This window comes from Nuphar pumila, chromosome 17 (assembly GCF_984573655.1).
Source record: "Nuphar pumila chromosome 17, dmNupPumi1.hap1.1, whole genome shotgun sequence".
Classification (NCBI taxonomy): domain Eukaryota; kingdom Viridiplantae; phylum Streptophyta; class Magnoliopsida; order Nymphaeales; family Nymphaeaceae; genus Nuphar; species Nuphar pumila.
This window is the reverse complement of record NC_143265.1, coordinates 72,769,312-72,790,429: the sequence shown is the minus strand read 5'-3', so window position 1 is coordinate 72,790,429 and position 21,118 is coordinate 72,769,312. Positions and strand designations below refer to the sequence as shown.

General features: G+C 36.7%; 1 protein-coding gene across 1 annotated transcript in view; it reads left to right on the top strand.

The window, feature by feature from the left end:
- Positions 1 to 18,489, top strand: part of LOC149812202 (presequence protease 2, chloroplastic/mitochondrial-like) — a 31,255-nt gene extending 12,766 nt beyond the window's left edge. The window contains exons 13-19 of the mRNA XM_089992737.1: positions 12,976 to 13,059; positions 13,137 to 13,234; positions 15,975 to 16,239; positions 16,400 to 16,562; positions 16,660 to 16,840; positions 17,964 to 18,035; positions 18,133 to 18,489. Of these exons, the coding sequence (XP_089848863.1) occupies positions 12,976 to 13,059; positions 13,137 to 13,234; positions 15,975 to 16,239; positions 16,400 to 16,562; positions 16,660 to 16,840; positions 17,964 to 18,035; positions 18,133 to 18,274 (1,005 nt within the window). The 3' untranslated portion in view covers positions 18,275 to 18,489. The remainder of the gene's footprint in view (positions 1 to 12,975; positions 13,060 to 13,136; positions 13,235 to 15,974; positions 16,240 to 16,399; positions 16,563 to 16,659; positions 16,841 to 17,963; positions 18,036 to 18,132) is intronic.
- Positions 18,490 to 21,118: the final 2,629 nt, after the last annotated feature.

Genomic DNA, 21,118 nt, shown 5'->3' with positions numbered 1-21,118 from the left:
CTGCATAAGACATCAAACATCAACTATCTCACAAGAACAATGCAAAATATTAAATATCTTGCAATTAAGAACATGCCACAAGACTCATACTTTCATATTACATAGACAAAAATATTATGGCAGTAGTTGCACTCGATTTTCAATCGGTTTCCGCTCATTACTTGAGTGCCTCATTGTCATGCCAGATCATTCGATGCCATCTTTGTTGAACTGTAGAACCTGATTTCTACCTTGATATAAATATTTAATTTTCGCGAAACTAATTTCGCGGTAAGTTGGTGGAGAGTTGTAGGGGGCAGTGCCCCTTGAAACAAATTTTTTTTTGGAGAGTAGCTTTTTAATTTTACTCATAATAAAGATTTTTTACCTTAACCCATTTTTTTGAGTGGAAAAATGGTAGAAATACACTTTTTTTTACCTTAATCCACTTTTTTGGGCGAAAACAATGGTGGAAATGTATTATTGACGAAATCACAAAAGCCTTCTCTTCGACATAAAGATTGGCCCCCAAAACGGTCTCACGACTCCTAAGGTGCATGGGAAGCTCTTGAGTATGTTCTATATGAATGAGAGTTTTGACCCTTGAAAGCTCTTTAAAACCCCAAAACATAAAAGCACGGTTTTGCCCATTTGTAAGTCCATAGGCACTTTATCGTATGATATAGGTCGTATCGTATGATATGATACTGTATCGTACGATACATGCGATGCATCTAGGATACATACCCGTATCAAGATACAAGTGTGTATGGTATCGATCTCTTGCACTGATACGATACATATCGTATCGAATCGTACGATACAATACAATACAAACAACATTGCTCACAACACTTGACATCACTAAAAACACCTATGCTTACTAATGCTTCCAAATAATCCAGAGGCTTACAACTAGACACATAACCCAACCGCCGATGCCATAAAACTAAAGAATCCAAAACTGCAACACTAGCTCTACATCCTTCAACAACTCTCGAACTCTGATCCAACTGATCCGGAAAGTAAAGATGGCCACGCCTATGCCCAGTCTCAATCCTCCTCCCTAACGACCAATCCTGTAGATAACAACCATCACGGGTGAATATTACATCACAGTTATAATAGGTAATTTTGCCAATAGAAAGTCAGTTCATGACGAGAGAAACAAAAAATACTTCGGAGACATTAAGTTTTTCACACGGATTGGACTTAAAGGTAACATAACCAACTTTTGAAATAGTCATTAGAGAGCCATTTGCGCTGCTAAAGGCACCACAACATGGTTTACAATTGGTTAATATAGACTCATTTGCAGTAATATGACATGACGCTTTTGAGTCTATCAACCAGCTCGAAGCCAAGTTAGAAATACCTATATAGGCACAACTAGATGTACCAATAGTTATAGACAAGCTAAAGGAGGTAGATAAGGAGAGAAGGTGCGGGACTTGCTGAGCTAACTAATCAAGTCTAGAGATAACAGAGGCCTGAGCATTAGAAGAGTTAATGGAGGTGGAAGCAACAACTAAGACATGATTTTCTTCCTTCACTACATTTTTTTTCTCCTCCTACACTCCTTGACATTGACACTCTTGCACTCCCTCCCTTCTTCATCCCCTTCTTCCTACGGGACTTGAATTTTTCACGTGTCCCATCTCCTTGTAGTGGTGACAATGTAGACTACTCATATCATACTTTGGAGCTCTCATCTTTGTCCCACCATATTTGTTGAATTGATTGGCTGCAACCATGACTGACTTACTAGAATTGGACTGAAGTGATTTCATCTTAGTCTCTTCAACAATGATCTTAGAAAGAGCCTGTGTAACCTGCGAGAGAGATGCCCTATGAATGATAGCACTCCTAACATTATCAAATTCAACACATAAACCCATAAAAAACTCAATCACTTACTGTCTCCCTAGATTACACTTCTGCTTCCATACATGCCATGCAATCCTTGTACTTTTCACATTTCTTATTACTATCTATCAAAGCTAAGGAATCCTAAACCAACTGAATTTTAGAGTGATATTCTTCTATTGATTTGCTTCCTTGCCTTAGAGCTCGTAGGTCTTGCATCAACTGATACTGCCTTCCCAATTCTCTGGCATATAGACCTGCTCGAGGAAGCCCCAAACATCTTTGGCCTCCACAAACTTCGAGATATTCATAGCATTTCTTGGTTCTACATAGGGGTGGCAATCGGGTCGGGTTGGTGGGTTGGCAGGTCAGCATACCTCAACCCGAACCCGACCCGTTTATTAAACGGGTCGGCTGTGGCAAACACGAACCCGACCCGTTTATTAAACGGGTAACCCGACACGACCCGCCAACCTGTTTATAAACGGGTTGGGTCGGGTAAATGGGTTGGTGGGTCAACCCGCCCGCCTAACCTGTTTATTAAACGAGTTAGCCGGGTTGGCGGGTTGGCATACCCCTAATACGAACCCGACCCGTTTAATAAACGGGTTAGTTTAAGCCCAACCTGAACCCGCCTAAGAGGCGGGTTGGCGGGTCGTGTCAGGTTTTGCCACCCCTAGTTCTACAGTGCCTAGAATCCATAACTTAACCTTGACATTATTCATTTTTTATTCTCCGACTGCATTCTCATAGTTTTAGTCTCTAGGTTTAAGCTTCATTATAGTCCCATCAAGAAAGCCCCCTAGCCCTTTGTCATCAGCAATGGCCACCATGAAGTTAACCCAAATGAATAATTGGTCCCATCCAATTTTACTGGAGTCAGCTGGATAATGTCTTCTTTCTCCATTCACACCAACCTCCAAAGTACAATTCAAAACTGCACAAAACCATCAAAAGTAGCCAATAGAAACACAAAAAATGCTTGATACACAATAGAGTACCCAGACTAATAAGTTGCACAAGTTGATATTCAGCAACAACACCAACAAAACCAAAATACCAAGTTGTCAACACAAAATCAAGCCAAAATCATCATGCAAAACACAACCCAGCCACCAAGTGCACATTAGTTACACAAATACATTAATCGCCAAAAGAGTGAGTGCACTAACAAATATGGGCAACCAGACAGTCAACACACATCAAGACAGTCAACACACATCAACAGGCCAAAAAAACTGGTTAGAACCCTAGAACACGTGGTTAATCTTGCAAAATACCACAATATCAGCAAATCACCCATATTCAGAAGCTTGTAGGGCAAAAATGACCCAAACTAAACTGATTTAGGCCCTTAAAACCAGTTGATTTCTTCAAATCTGGACACTGTTTGCATCAAATCCAAAAAATACAAGAAAAATCCCCAACAAATCTAAATCTGACCTAATCAACACATAATAAGATTCAAAAATATTCTAAATTTACCCTCTACCAGATTCTGGACTTGGTTTGCTCAAATCTGAAACTTCACTTCAACGTCCCCTCTAGATGACGTCCCTTGCAGTGCGTGCCCCGATGCACCAGAATCTGCTTCTTCCTTCTTCAGCGCAGCGGACAACCTCCTCTTGAGCATCTATTGATCTGATACCATATTAGAGCTCACACATGGAGGCATATGCATATTCAAGAAGAAGAAGAAAGAAGAAAAGAGGAAGAACATGAAGTTTTATATATCATGACTAACTAGGGTTACAACATTAAAAGAGGGGTCGACCCCAATAAGGAATACTAAAAGACAAAAACTAACAAAGTAGTGTACAAGCTAATTTATAGATATGCCCAATATTAGAATGTATGTACACTACTTAATAAAGGGGTATTACACAAGACGATAATATGGCATTTCCTCACCAAGCAATATCCATCATGCATCGGGTATCTGACACTTCCAGTAGTCTTGATGATTTGTTTTGACTTTTTGTACTTAAAATCTTACATGGTCATATTACATAATTGACATTTGTATAAATCATCAAGGATCATGTTGCAAATGAGAAAGGAATGTGCATTTTATATTTTGTGATTTTGTTTGCATAATACTTTAAATCTCTTTTTTTCTCTCTCTCTCTCTATATGGGTTAATAGTTGCTACCAAGGTTGTAAGTATCGTATCGTTACTTGCATCGGTCAGGTCCAAAGTAACACCATATCGTAAATGTATCATAAATTTTTAATAAAATTTTTAAAAATTTCAAAAAAATCTAAAAAATTAGTAAAAATTCTAAAAAAATCATCACATAAAACAATGATGAATTGCACAAAACACAATTATAAAATCACATATGAAACATTTATGCCTCTATGAGCTACATAAGACTCCTGTAATTAAGAACATGCCACAAGACTCATACTTTCATATTACATAAACAAAAACAAAATATTATATAAAACCTCAATAATCATAATCATCATCTTCTTCTCCTCCTCCTCGTCCTGTCGAAATTAATAACAAACCATGCAACTCATAAATGACAATATAAATAAAACACACTTACATAATTTAAATTTTAAACACAATTAAAGCCTTAACTAACAATATTAAATTCACATCCAAATCATGCTAAAATGTCATAAGTCATAACTAAACTGCCAAGAGTTCATGATAACTAAAAACATTACATTTAACCAACGTCTTATATGCCAATCTTCATCTCTAAAGTTCTAAACTATAAAGATTCTAAAACTAAACTATCTTCTAGAGACTATTTTCCAAACACTAGGACAATATTTCCTCAGTGTTGCATCAAACTGCCGCACAATGATCTCTTTATCTTCGGCCATTTTTTTAAAATTGGGTCATCATTATCATCTTTAGAATCTGGAACAATGGCTGAAAGTCTTTCATCTTTCATTTTTGCAAAATTCTTCAAATTTCTTCTAGCTCAACGATAACATCAACACGAAAAGTGGTAGGAATAGATGGAGAATCACATGGATGTACATTTTGATCTTGACTTGCAATATGTTGCTTAAATCTATGAAGTTCAACTCTAATAATTGTATCATAAAACATACATCTCAATAATAATCCTGGTCATGATGTATCATCCATGCTTCTGTAGTATTGCCATGTAGGATCATTTCTATGACATGAACGTGAAGACGACATCGAAAGATTTAAAATAAAATATAACCAATTAACCACCAAATAAAAATATAGGCATACAAAATTACAAATATTCGACAAGCTTACACACATAACAAACCGAAGTCCAAGCAGTTTCCTAAAAAAATCTCAATAAGAAGCAATGAATAGGATTTTTTTACCTTAACCCACTTCCTTGAGTGGAAAAGGGATGAAAATGTACTTTTGAGAAAATCACAAAAGCCCTCTCCCTTGCAGACGGATCGACTCCCAAATTGCTCTCACGGCTTCTATAATGACCTCTAGACAAATGAGGGAATCAAACCTTAAGAGGTATTTAAAACCAAAAAAGTAAAAAAGTAACCAACTTTTTAAAAGTGCGTCGAAGGTGTATCGTACAATACGCCTTGTATCATACGATACGGGTTGATACAAGTGTGTATCAGACACTACACCTGATATAGATACGATACACACTCATATCACAATACAACTGTGTATCGTATTGATTTCTCTAAAAGTAACGATACTTATCATACGATACAGTATGATACGTACAACACTGGTTGCTACAATCGTTTGTATGTGCAAACGACTTAGCATCTTCCATTATTTATTTATTTTTTATATATTTTTTGGTCCAAGTGACTCCATGGATGTGATCTACACGTTTTTAGTGGGAGCCAACTTTTGAATCGCCAAAATCCGACCTCTGTACAGGATTTTCCAGTGATGAAAAAATCAATAGTTGTAAATGCATTGATTTTTCTCGGCTCAAGAAAACATGTTTTTTCAATATGTAAGGGCCGTTTCCCACTAATTCAAGCATTCTGAACACATCTATGTGGTTAGATTGAGTCAAAACAACTTGCATTATGAGATTCCAACTAGATTGTACTTACAATCAACTGTATTAAATATAAACCTATATATATATATATATAGCTATGTCCAAGCGTCTAGTTTTTTATGACCCGCCATGCCTGACGACACTGACACCGTGTTAGTGTTCAAGTAACATAGCTTCCATATATCTCAGTTCTATGTGATTTTCAAGTTGCATCATCTTATCCTTATCAAAGCTTTTGGTTGTTTTAGTTGGATGTTTCTTATGTATGGTCCTTTTCTCATTTTCTTTTTGTATATGCACGCACACATGCACAAATACACTAATCTTGAAATTAATGTCACTAGTCTTTGTGATGAAACAAAAAAGAGTACAAAAGAGTGCCTCTAATGGCTACAACAACGCATAAGAATACACATAGTGACACATGTCTTTAGCCGTACAATCTTTGATGTTGTAGTAGCCATCACACGATACACAACTTCAAGAGATGCTAACGACACTTTATGCTGATTTTTGCACTTTAAAGATACTAGAGTCACCTAAAAAGATACAAAAACCAATAGTTGAGCTCTATCATTTGGATCTCCTCTCCGATTTGAGTCAGAGTAAGCAATTAACTCAAGAGAAGAAGATGAAGACAATAAAAGACCCCTAGTGATAAAATTTTGTAAATATCTAATGATCCTCATCACAACACTCGTATGAACTTTGGTGGGAGGGTGTTGGAACTAGCTTGCAGTATGAACTGCATGAATAATATCAAGTCAGGTGATAGTCAAGTAAGTCAATGCGCCAATCATCTAGCGATACATAGTAGGATCTTTCAGAGGTGATCTATCATCTTCATTTTGACATTGATAACTTCTGGAATATCTACCCTCTTCTCATCAGTGATCCAGTCATGTTAATAATATCATTAGCAAACTTGTTTTGAGTTAACAAATATCCTCGAGGAGAATAAACTACTTCAATTCTTAGAAAAAATCTAAGACCCTCAATAGTTTTGATATGATTAACTCCCTATTTATCTCCACTCGTGATAATCATATCATCAGCATAAAGAAGTATAATGACTATTCATGTATCATATTTCTTAATAAACATAACAATGTCAGTATAACAAGATTTAAATTGAACTGTAAGCATAACATAACTAAATCTATCATACCAAGCCTTAGGTGCATGTTTTGAACAATATAAGGCTTTTCTCAAACGAAGTACCTTTACAAGAGGAATCTCATATTCAGGAGGTGAATCCATATAAACTTCTTCCTTTAATTCCTTATTTAAAAATGCATTATTTACATCTATTTGGTATATAGACCAACCCTTAATGGCAACTACAACCCTTAATGGCACACCTTGATAAAAATGCTTTCTTTTTCTACAGAATAAACATTTATAGAAACATAAAGCTTGTCTTTTTCAAAATCATAACATCTATTCTTTTTGGTTTTCTCCGTACCCAAGAAATACACGAGGTATGACTTGCGATGAAAGTGTCATTTTTGTTGGTAAGAACAAAGCATTTACATCCAAAAGTCCTTAGTCTAAAATAATCGGGAGAGATTTTAAAGAGTTTTTCAAAAAAAGAAATGTTTTAAAGTTTGGTGGAAGGAATTTTATTAATAAGGTATAAAACAATTAGTGAAGCTTCAACCCAAAACTCTTTTGGAACATGTTTTGAGATTAGGAGTGTCCTAGTGATTTCAACTATGTGGCTATGTTTTCTTTCGACCAAACCATTTTGTTGAGGTGTGTATGCACAAGATCTTTGATGTAAAATCCCATTTGATTCAAGATATTCTTTGAAATCTTTTGACATAAATCCTCTCTTTGAATCAGAGCAAAAAATGGATATGTGGGTTTTAAATTGATTTTTGACAATGTTATGAAAATTTTTGAATATTCAAAAAACTTCATGTTGTGCTTAAGAAAATAAATTCAAGTGAATCTAATATCACATAGTAAGCATAACCACCTTTAGAATGAACGAGAACGGGACCCCATACATCTGAGTGCACTAATTCAAAAGATTTAGATGAGAAGGTCCTATTGAGAAATGAAAGAACTTTCATTTTGTCAAGAATGCAATCAGTGCAATGAAATTCTTTATTGCAAAAAATTTTCAAATGTGGTACATAAGATAATTTTGATATGCTAAGATGTCCTAGCCTTTGATGCCACAAAACAATGTCCACATTTTGTATTTTGCAACAAAAAGTTTCTTTTGAAAAAACTAGTCGATCCATGTAGTAGAGATCTCCTTCTCTATGGCCTTCTCCAATTCGCTTTCCGGATTGAGATCCTGCACTAAACATTAGTTTGATGAGGACACCACTTATGATCAACAATTTGAGATATAGAAACTAGGTTTAAGTTAAGTTTTGGAACAAATCTAATTTTTAGAATAAAAAAGTTTGATTTTTTTTTTTAATTTTCAATGCTTTTTATATCAAGGGAGGACCCATCGGGAGTAAAAACATGTGTTTTTTTTGAATCAGTGCCATAATAAAAAAGTAAAGATTTATTTGGGGTCATATGGACGGAGGTTACGAAATCCAAAAACCAAGAAACCTTATTGGAAGGAGATGATGTATAGACCCCGATTCTTGAAATAGAGGAAGAGGAATTTTTGAAAAGTGTTTGTAGGGTCTCCACGAGTTGAGTCATTGTCATGGTTCCAACGGATTTGGAATCTCTATCAGTTCCACTTTTGTCATCTAGAGAAGTTCCATGCCACATTCCTTTCTTCACTTCCTTTCTATGTCACATGGGTGCGGGTGCGGGGATTCGGCACTTCCAAAAAACCCGGGTGCGGGGGTGCGGCAGAGGCAAAATTGTAATATATATATATATATATATATATATATATATATATATATATATATATATATATATAAGGGGGGTCCGGGGGTTCCCTCCGGCGTGGGTCCAGCTGCGCGGTCAGCGATCATAAGAAAAACCATATACTCAAACTCGATAAAAACTACATGAACCAGACTCAGGCCATACAGGATAAACTACTATTTTTTATCATATTTACATTGAGAAATTGCGAGTCTTAATAGAAACACAGGTCGGGTCTGACATAAAATTTCACAAACTATACTGGGATTAATCGAATCTTCGGGTCTGAACCTGAATCTTAATCAAGTCTTCTTATTTATCACCATACCTGACCTTATAAGGCTTGGTACGGGTCGGGTCCGGGTAAACCCGACCCGTTGATACCCTTGACACTCAAAAGCTTCAAACAGTGTGCGCAATAAATGAATAAGATACAAAAGCTAAATCGACAGCTTCGTCTTTTAATAATTCAACCCTCGGCACACTTCAAACCATGGTTGCCAGTTGAGGAAGCGGGAGCGGGAAGCGATACGGGAAGCGGGAGCGGGAAGCGAGGCACTTTCAAAATTTTAGGAAGCGGGGAAGCGTGGGACCACTTAGGAGCGATTCGGGAAGTGTCTCGGAAGCGACCTAGGAAGCGTCTCGGAAGCGACCTAGGAAGCGTCTCGGAAGCGAGGGGGAAGCGAAAAAAATAAAAATAAAAAATAAAAAATACAAAAAAATTGAAAAAAATAGGGGAAGCGAGGGGGAAGCGTGGGGGAAGCGTGATGGGAAGCGCGCTTCCCATTAAAGGGAAGCGCGTCCCCCATTAAAGGGAAACGCGCTTCCCAAAAAAGGGGGACGCTTCCCCCCACGCTTCGGAAGCGCGACGTTTCGCGCTTCCAAGCGCGCTTCGGGGAAGCGCGCTTCCCCTTTTAGCTAGGCGCTTTCGGTAACTCTGCTTCAAACAGTGTGCACAATAAATGAAATAGTAGACGCCTCTCTCTCTCTCTGTCCATTTCGTCTGTGCGTTCAGAAGAAAAATCAGGTTAACAGTAGATGCCTCTCTCTCTCTGCCCATTTCGTCTGTGCGTTCAGAAGAAAAATCAGGTTAACAGAGGGAGCAAATGTTAAATGGAGGCTCCTCAAAGCCATCATGAGCAGCAGCAGCACCCGCAATGGAAATCCCACATCGAAGAAGACCAGAGCTTTCTATCCCCTGCAAAAGCCCCTCGACTCACATCGCCACGAGATGCGGTTCGCCTCTCTGCAGGTATTTCTTCTTCCCTTCTACCTACCTAACAATAACAAAGAAGGATAAGAAAGACATCACTCGTTGGTCCAGAACTTTTCTTCATCCTTTTTGTGTTTTTGTTTCGGATTTTTTTTGTTTTAAAACCCAAAAAAAATGAACCAAAATGACCCTGGGTGCGGTCAACGCACCCAGGGTCTGGTTGATTGCACCCGCGTTGAGTCGCGTCGATGCGGGTGAAGCACTTTGCTAGCCGAATCCCTGTGACATAGCTTCCTTTGAATTTTAGGCAATAGGGCTTAATGTGTCCCACTTCTTCACAATTGTGACATGATCTTTCTCCCATCATCATTACGAGGTTTCTCATAATAAAGCTTGAAAAAATGAGGTGGCTTGTAAGTATCTTTGGATTGGGACATGAATTTTAACCTTGTCTCCTCCATACAAACTTCGACCAACACCTCATTTCAGGGATAATATTTTTCTTTATGAATGATATTTAACCGAACTTGTTCAAATTCGAGTCTAAGGCCTCTCATAAATTGAAAGAGTTGCTCCTCAGAAATTTGCTTCTTTCTTTGAAGAGCATCATTTGGAGTCTCTCATGTTGGCTGAAGTTTGACCATTTGATCCCAATGCCTTTTGAGAGTACTACAATACTCTCTAACGGTCTTGTTACCTTGCTTACAATTATGAATTCGATCTTGTAAATCCCATTTGTGAGCGACATCTTTTTGGGTATAAGTTTGTTTAACAAACTCCCATGCTTCATCCACCCTCTCAAATTTAAGTATGTTGAGCATGGTTTTTCATGCATGCTTTCCATAAAAAGGGAGAGAACCTTGGCATGACCCACCTCCTATTCTTTATAGTTTTTCTTGTAATCCAACAAAGCCATTTTTCTTTCATTTTCCTTTTCTTCTTTAAGTTCTTCATCTTCCCCTATAGTAGTTTTTGTGAGAATATGTTGAGGTTTCGGAGTGGAACCATTAACATATTGCCACAAGCCCATTAAGATCCTATTTAGTACTGTCGCCCACATGTTATAGTTGCTCCCATCGAACTTGATAGGAACAATGGTGACAACCTATTTATCGGTCGTGTGTGTGTGTGAGAGAGAGAGGTTTATGAAGATTCCACCAAGAGGCTTTTACACGAGCACTTGAATCTTCAACACAAACACAATCTTGCTCCAAATACCATGTAATTAAACAAAAAAGAGTGCCTCTAAGGGCTATAATAACACATAAGAATGCACAAATACAAAGGGCCACTTATAGGCCAAATACAAGCTCACAAGGAAATATAGAAACACAAGCCACTAGAGGGAAACAAGATATAAAAAATATATATTATTTATCACCGATATGCTTGGGACAACCTTAACAAAATACATAGGGGTGATCCCCTTTTATAGAGCAAAGAAGGGAGCTAAGGGGCTAGTCCAACTAGCCGTTGAACTAGCCAAACGGCTAGTTGGGCTAGTCCCAACAGCTATAAAACAGAAAAAAAAAACAGAAAATGATTTTTACAAATATGCCCCTAATAGGCAGTCCCTATTACAATATTAAAAATGACAAAAGTGCTCCTATACATATGTATATATATATCAATACACATACACTAACATGTATAACCTGAATATATATATATATATATATATATATATATATATATATATATATATATATATATATAGTAATTGCTCCTTAGGTCCCCTTTTTCATTAGGTCTCGTTAGGCCCATTCAAAAGTTGTAGTTTTAAGTATTTTTTTCTCACATCTAACACCATAGATGTAATCTCTAGGTTTTGTTTAGTGGGAACCAGCTTTTGGATTGCCGGAATCTGACCTGTATATAGTTTTTTCCAGTGATCCAAAATCAATGGCTATGAAGGCATCAATTTTCTTAGCTCATAAAAATACATTTTTTTGTCCAAAAAACATGATCCAAGAGTCGATTTTTACTAAATCGAGCATGCTAAACACATCTAATGGTTCAGATCTATCATGAAACACTTTAAACTATGAGGCCTAACGAGACCTAACAAAAAAATGGGGCCTAATATGTTCAGTTCTCATATATATACATACATACAAAAGATGTACTATATATGTATATATATATATATACACACAAAAGATGTACTATATGTACATTAACAGTCTTGTCCTTGTTTAACCTGCATTATGTTTCATTCTGGCCTTTCAGTCTCTGCGTGTGTGAACTGAAAGGTTACAAGATTATTTCATTTGTAGAACTCTAATTAATGAAAGGTGCTAATACTTGTAATTATTTCTTAGAATCAAATTATTAAGTTAATACCACATTTTCGTGGAATATTTACAAAGAATGTTGCATTTAGGTTTAAAAGTGTTCACACTTGCTTATAGGATCATAACATGGAAAAGACTGCTGAATAAACTCAACATTTCCTAGGTCCTTGGCTCAGTCCCTTTAACTGCTAGCTTGGCTCATGAAATAGGCTTGTTAGACGTGCTCAGGATCAATAAGCAAACAAGCTAAACTCAAGCACCCTTACAATTGACTTGCTTCAAGCATAAAAACATATATACACATGAAAGCTTTTCATCACCTTAATAGTGGTTCAGTGGATAAAGATTCTTGTTTTATAAGAAATAGACATTACCTAATGCATAGTTATACCTTATTTTTTTTATTTTCCATGATTAAATGAAATATCTTTTCTCATGTCAACATGCTATAATTTCCTGCCAACCCTTCTACATATCAGATGGTTGGTAGGAATCATGGTGCCCTCATTCTTTAAGTCACACCCCAAAACAAGAAGGATCTTGCTAAGATTGATCTGGTGTTGGCAAAATTAGCTAAGCTCAGAGATCCTTCCATGCACATAAACTGAACTCAAGTATTTATGACCAGGTTTGTGCAGCCTAGTATTTTGCTTGTTTCAGCTCTTTGACACCCCTGCACATGGCTCAGTATGTACCAGTGGCTGCTCTGCACATACTAGTACATTGTTAGAGATCATCCAGGCTGATTACGTGTGTTTGCATTCTATCTTGTTTTCAGATCAATACTGTCCTTCAGCAAGTTCAGTTCACTGACCAGCAACGTTTCAAGCAATTTGTTTCTCAAAGCAAAGCAGGAATGGAGGTATTAATGAGCAATCATTTGTATTATTCAGACATATTTCAACAACACTATTCTCATGTTATTTAGATTTTATGCAGAGCCGGTTGAGAGGCAGCGGTCATGGCATAACTGCTTCAAGGATGGATGCAAAGTTAAATGTTGCAGGATGGATTTCTGAACAAATGGGTGGTATTAGGTAGGAGTATGTGGCCATTTCAGTCATAAACACAGAATAATCATCAGTAAATGCTAACTGACCAATTGCTTGTGTGTGTGTGTGTGTGTGTGTGTGTGTGTGTGTGTGTGTGTGTCCAGAACTTGGCACAGAATTTCTAGACAAATCACCTAAATGTAAATACTTCAGCATCGGTTAGGGGCATGTTAATTGTTATGCTTAAAAACATGGGTATTGCTTTTATCAAGATTGAACTTCACCTCCTTGTCAGTTTCCTGCTTCACACTGTCTAGATACTTTCTGTGGATGCCAAGACCAGCAGGAGTTATGTGGATGGGCATTTAGGCCTTTGACATCTTTTAGAGGGTTACCTTGATGGCTTCATGCAAGTGTGGAAGGTTAGACTTGTTGGGGTTTTATTGCGTTTTCTGTGCATGGACATGATCCAAGCACCTGCAAAGGCATAAGCTGGTGGTGGGCTGTTGTAGTCTTATTTTTCCCAAAAGTTAAATGCTATTGTGTGATGAATCTGAAATATTAGGTTAGGTGTGGATAGACTTGATCCCAACAGACCAATCGATTGCTCAGTATAAGTATTAAGAACAAAGGAGTTTGATGTATGTGTTTTTCTATCTTATGGTTGCGATTGGGCACTACCAAACCCAATTTTTCATACCTGGTGGGCCAGTGGGTCGCTCATGAACCTGGCTTTATGCTTGAACAGTTGAACTTAATAAGCCTTGGCCTTTGGGCCTTAACTAGGCCTCATGGCTGAACCTTGTCAGTTTTGGGCTGGACCTGGCCACACGGACACTCCATTTTTTCCTCTGTACCCCTGTTGACACACGTCGACACCTGAACACAGCATTTTTCCCTCTGTACATACAAGTTTGTATTCAATTTATAATTATATTTTCAGTATATAATATATATTTTAGATATAGCATATATATTTAGATTATGTTCAGTTTATTTTGAATTTATTTTTTATTTTTGTGATATTATATATATATATATATATATATATATATATATATATATATATAGATAGATAGATAGATAGCCATGTCCTTGTACCCACAATTTTTGGAATTGCTGTGTCGTACCCTTCGTATCTGTACCCGTACCTAGGTGATATATATATATATATATATATATATATATATATATATATATATATATATAGCGAGAGAGAGTATTGTTCTTGGGGAGTTTTTTCTCGAGCGTTTTTTTTTCAAAATAGTCTTCCTTACAAAAGTGTTTGAAGTTTTTAAAATTGAATAAAATATAAAGAATAAAAAAAAGACAACAAATAATGATTTTATGTTAATTTTCTTGCCAAAGAAACAAGTAGAAAAGTCTTTAAAACATAAAATATAGAATAGAATATATGAAATAAAGATTTTTTTTTTAAATCTCATGGTAATATGATTCTTAGAGATATTTTTTAGAATACCACTATATTTTCACATTTTTTTGGCAATGAAACAATGATATTGCTATATTTTCAAAATATCGGTGATACTAGTCTCTCTGTCTCTCTCTCTCTCTCTCTCTATATATATATATATATATATTACATGTGGAAAATATGGGCTACACAGACAAATATTGGCTACACGTCAGTTTGTAACCCATGAGTGGAAAACACTGTTTATTTTATTTTATTTGTTTGGTAGATCTGACTGTTTATTTTATTTTATTTGTTTGGTAGATCTGACCATTCAGATGTGAATGTTTTGGTTTAGTAGGGACAGGTCCCTGGATCATTTTTTTCCTATTTGTACGTAGGATTTTTTAAGGGTTGAAAAATCAATGGCCTACAATATACCAAATTTTCACCCCTCAAAAAATTGTATTTTTACGTTGCAAAAATGTGATCCAAGTGTCAGTTCCTACTATTTCGCTCATGCCAATAATTTCCCATATATATATATATATATACAGAGAGAGATTTTTGGTGTAGAGTGTAGAATGTAGAAACTGCCTTTATTTTCTGTTCTGGAGCTGCAGACTTTATGCTGATTTAGGGTATGATTTGGTTTTCTGGGCCCCCATGTGACTCCAAATCATTGGAGTCATGTGAATCAGAATCACAAGAGGCCCGTTGTGATTCTGATTCTCACGAAAATGAGAACTCTCAAATGAGAGTGTTTTACCATGCTCATTTTCTGATATTTCATTAGCTGTGCCAATGAGATTCATTCTCTCATTTGCACGAGTCTGAATCTCATGAGACATTACCAAACATGCCCTTAGTGTTTCTTTTTAAAGCCAATCAATGAAACAGTGGAGTCATGAGTGGATAAAATTTGAATTTTTGTTTGATGTCTGCATTTTTTTTAGGTTGTGATCAGTCTGCTCTTATTATGATGAACATCAGCCATAATTATGAATGAACCCATTGTGTATGCAATTGAGGACTTGGTATTCTTCCCGAACTGCACATGTGTAAAAGGAATTATAATCAATTATCCATTCTTGTGTAGTGGTTGCAATGTGTGGTATTTCCTCATTTAACATTTTTCTTATCCTGGCATGTGAGTGGAAAACTGGGGTTCTTTGTCAGCAAAAAGATGTACTATCTAATTTCATTGCTTACTTTTTGACATTTCTATATAGTATGAAAAGATTCTTAATTACTCTTGCCCCTTTTTCATATATCAATAATCAGTCTCTTTTACTTGCATTTTTGTTATACTTTTACATGTTCCTAGTATGCATCTTTAGTATAACAGCCTAAACCTGTTGATATTTCCAGCTATCTAGAATTCTTACAAGGCCTTGAGAAGCAAGTAGACCAAGAATGGGATTCGATTTCCTCCTCACTTGAGGAGATACGTAGATTGCTGCTCTCAAGAGAAGGTTGCCTGGTCAATTTAACTGCTGATGGAAAGAACCTTTCTAACACAGAGAAATACGTGGCCAAGTTTATTGATTTACTTCCAACGGCAAGGGCTGCTCAAAATGTCTCTTGGAGTTCTCGCCTTCCTCTTGGTCATGAGTGCATAGTTATTCCTACTCAGGTATGGAGGCATTACCTACCTATTTTGCTTTTGTAGAATGGTCAACATAGATTATCTTGGGCTTCTGGTTTTTAGTTCTTTTCCCTGGTATCTGATCAACTGTATCTGATCAACTGTTTACCTTTTACATGTCATCTGCTGTGTTGTCGCTTTTTGACAGGTGAATTATGTTGGTAAGGCTGCTAATATATATGATACTGGCTATCAGCTAAGTGGCAGTGCCTATGTTATTTCAAAATATATAGGAAATACATGGCTGTGGGACCGAGTCAGAGTAAGTGGTGGTGCATATGGAGGGTTCTGTGACTTTGACACTCACTCAGGTACCTTCTTTGATAAGACTGGTTGTTTCACTATAACATGCAGATGTGAGGCTGCTTCCTAATTCTCACTATCTCAACTGTTACTTCCTGATTTTAGGTGTATTCTCTTATCTGTCGTATCGAGATCCCAACTTATTGAAGACAATCGATATATATGATGGAACGGCAGATTTCCTCCGTGAACTAGAGTTAGATGAAGATGCCCTTACAAAAGCAATTATTGGAACGATTGGAGATGTTGATGCATATCAACTGCCAGATGCCAAAGGCTACAGTAGGTATGAAAGCACCTATATTACTGATAATTTATTTTTCATGTAGTGACTTTATGAAGCACTCTTATGCAGAATGATTAGCGTAATTTAATTAATGAAGCACACCAGTACTTGTGCTTATTAGTGATGAACCAGGCAAATGCAATTTTCTTAACCTCTATGACAGCTGTTCCTCAATTATTTCACGCAGTGGAAATATGTGCTTATCTTTATGCATCATCTACAAACTTCTTTTTAAGCTTATTGGGAACCAAAAACATATTGAATATATATGTAAGGAACATAAGGGCACAAACAGTGAGTGATGATAAAGGTAGCTTTCTTTTCTTTTCATCAGCATAGGTTAAAGGTTGCCTAGAAGATGAGTTTCCAGGCCTATGTGGCGATAGGGCACATCCTAGTAGTGGTTGATTCTTGCTTGAAATCATTGTGCAATGCAGTGAAAATATAATTAGCATTCTGTATCAATGTTGTAAGCACTTAAATGCTGCACAATCATGAGCGTGCTTATGTTAATCTGTTTGCTACCTATATTTTCTACTGAAGAATTTCAATTTTTTAAGAACTGACTCATCATACTTGTATATGTTACACGGACACTTCACTTAGCTTGTGTATCCTGTACTGATATGACATGACACTCGGACACTTTGCGGACATGATACGACACTTTATCAACATAGTCAAACCAGTTTCACACAGTCAACATTGTGTCGTTAAATTTATCTGTTTTCTTTTATGATCCTATTTACTTATTTCATACACTTGAGTTATTTTTCTTTTAAAATTTGTCATCAATTGCATTACATTTCAATTTCAACTTAAGTTTCATTATTTGATGTTTCTAATTGTAGTGAGCTAAAATTGTTGTTTTCGACACTCACACACACACATACATCTTGTGTAGAGACGTGTCCGTGTCCTAATTTTTGAAAATCATCGTATCGTGCTAAGCATATCCACATCATGTCCTGCTTCCACATCGGTATACATGTGACGATGCAAAGTTAAAAGGATAAATTGCGTAAACTTAATTACCTGGTGCTGTCTCTTGATTCTTTAGTTTAGTATTTACCATATGGAAACCATATCATAAGTATAATTATTTTTTTATTTGTATTTCCAGTTTGTTGCGACACTTACTAGGTGTTACGGAAGAGGAAAGACAGAAGCGGCGTGACGAAATCCTCTCAACAAGGTTGGAAACTGTTCTCTCTTTCTTGCTCAAATTGTTACTCTGCTGTGGCGCTTTAGGCATGTTAGGCTCTGTTTCCTCACTCTTCCTCTTTGCCCAGTGTTAAGGACTTCCGCAAGTTTGCCGAGGCCGTAGATGCAGTTAAACACAAAGGAGTGGTTGTTGCAGTTGCTTCTGAAGATGACGTTACGTCAGCACACAACGAGCGATCTGGATTTTTCGAAGTGAAAAAGGTCCTGTAACACGAACTTGCCAATTGGCAGGTCATTTTTTTTCTCAAATAACTTTTCATGGCAAAATTTTCTCCAGTCTCATTTCAAAGTCATATTTCTTTATGCCCCTAAACAGGGTTGAGTTATATAGGGCACCATCAACCTTAGCATTGTTTTAGCCCGGGAGTTAAAGAGGTCTGAACTACATGGTTATATTTATAAAATAAATATTAAGTTTTACAGCATTGATTTCTATGGACTTCTTATGTTCAAGTTTGTGCTTAGCTGCCAAACCTTTGCGGTTAAGGTTGCATTTGACCTCCTGGTATTAGCACAACCATGGATAGCCTCCTATGTTGATTTTTAGGGTGGGCTTTGCATAACCAACGGATCAATCATTTATGTTTCGGACAAGTCGTATCCATTCGCAGAAGCTGCCTGTCAGCAGAAAATTGGATTCATGCAAGAACAGTTAATGGCTTGTGAACATAATAAGTATATAATCAAGGGAAAATATTGGCTATCGTCGTGGGTTTCAAAAACACTTCGAAACTCATAGGAGGTCATTTGACCAAATCTGACCATATGGATGTGTGCCAAAACAATAGGAAACGGCCTTTGGATCGTATTTTTTTGATGTAAATATGCAATTTCTTGATGGTTGAAATTTCGGTATATAACCCTTGGAAAATTTGCATACACGATGAAAAAAGCTCTTATTTATTTAATTTTTGCACATCTAACCCTCCGATGGGTTTTACATGTTTGGTTTAGTAGAAGCCGATCCTTAGATCATGTTCTTTCCAAGTGATCTTAGGTTATCCACGAGAAAGTAAATCAACATTTTTAACCTAAGTATGACGCTTGATTTAGTAAAGCACTTTTTACTAGATTTTTTTTTGCTTCTATACTTCTATCCAATGTAACTGAAGGAGCAAGTTCCTAAGTTACTAAAGTAAAATCATGAACGTCCTTTCTCGTTCTGGTTATAGGACTAAAGAGAACTACATCCACGCTTGCCAAACACGACAATTAAACTTCAATGGGTCCACACAATGATCAAGTGAAGCAAGGAGGCCTTGCTGTGGAAAATAGCATAAACTGCCATCTCATATCACAAAACAGTTTCACTCATTCTAGGTTTCTATATTTCTAAATAGTTAATACGTCAAGCAAAATCCCTTTCTTTTTTTGTGGAGTTTTTGTTGTGCATTACAGAAATTTCTAATTTGCAGTTTTATGGATCTTGAAAGAAACTTTGATTTTACTCTTGTATTTCTAGATTTTTAGAAATGATCAATGGTCTATAATTTGCAACCATGAACAAAGATATTTACAAAATCTAAAAAAAATGGAAAATGATTGTACTGTCATTAAAAAATGATGCATTTTCGAAAATAAAAAAAATAAAAAATGATTGTAGTGTCCTTGCAAAAATGATGTGTTTCCTTAAATACCTAGAAATTTGACAAAATTTCCTACATATCCAAAACTGCGGATGCCCAACTTTTTTAAGACTTTTTTGCCCTTCGTGCATGCAAACCTTCGTGCCATATATAGGTACATTGTAGGAAGTTCACAACCTTTCAATAAAATAAAAATTATGCAAACATCAATACAACATTAACAACTACAATACGACCTTCGCAAATATAACCTGCAGACCTCGTATAAGTAAATACTTCTCAAGAAGTTCCCCTAATGTGTGTGGCATTTGTAGTCACTTGTTGTGAATGTCTCTGACATTCACACTCTGATAAGACCTCTGCAAATACAGTACGACATTCACAAATACTGTACAACCTTTGTTAATATAACCTACAAACCTCCTTTAAGTAAATACTCCTCCAAAAGGTCTGCAAATGTCTATTGACATTCAAAAATACTGTTGTGAATGTCTCTGACATTCTTACTCTGATGAGACCTCCACAAATATAGTATGACCTTCGCAAATATAGTACGACCTTCACTAATATAACATGCATACCTCCTTTAAGTAAATACTTCTTGAGGACATCCACAAATGACTGCTGACATTCACAAATACTTGTGAATATCCCTGACTTTCACATGCTTGCCGATTCATATACAAAGTCATTGACATGTTTTTTTTTGTTTATTTCTCGTTAGAACTCTAAGTCTTTTCCCTCTCCCACTACAATAAAAATGTTAATTAGCAATGGAAATTTGTGACAGAAATAATTTGTCACAAATTTACGACGGATTAGCTAGAGAAAACTAGTCATCTCTAAAATTGGAATTAGTTACAGAATTAGCGATGGAAAAATTCTGTCTCAAGATTCGTCGCTAATTAGCGACGAAAACATTTTGTCTCAAACTCCGTCGCAACTTTTGGATGGATGAGCGACAGAATGTTTTCATCGCTACTCCGTCGCTAATTTGCGGTGGTGTTTGAGGTGAAATATTTCTGTCGCTACTTTTCGATATAAAAGAGCCCATCTAGGGCGCAAAATTCTTTCCTCCCACTGCTTTCTCTCTCTCTCCCCTCTTCCGCCGATCCCCCCTGCGCTGCTTACCTTCTACGCCCCCGCTCTCCGGTGACCCACCATCGGACAACTCCCTCCCCCTCTCGTGCAGCTCTCCGTCTCCTGCCACCACCGAGCCCTAGACCCTATCCCTCTCTGGCTCTTTTTTTGTCTCTCAGCCTTTTCCTTTGCCGTAGCATATTTGAAGGAGTTTTCCCAACTAAAGGAGGTTGTGCGCGAGGGCCGATTGCAGTGACCATCTTCCTTATCATCGTCCTCTTCTTCTTCTTCCTCCCCCTCTTCTTCTTCCTTCCCTTCTTATTCTTCTTTTTCTTCCTTGTCCTCCTCTTTCCTTTCTTCACCTTGTTTTTTGTCTTATGTTTTATGT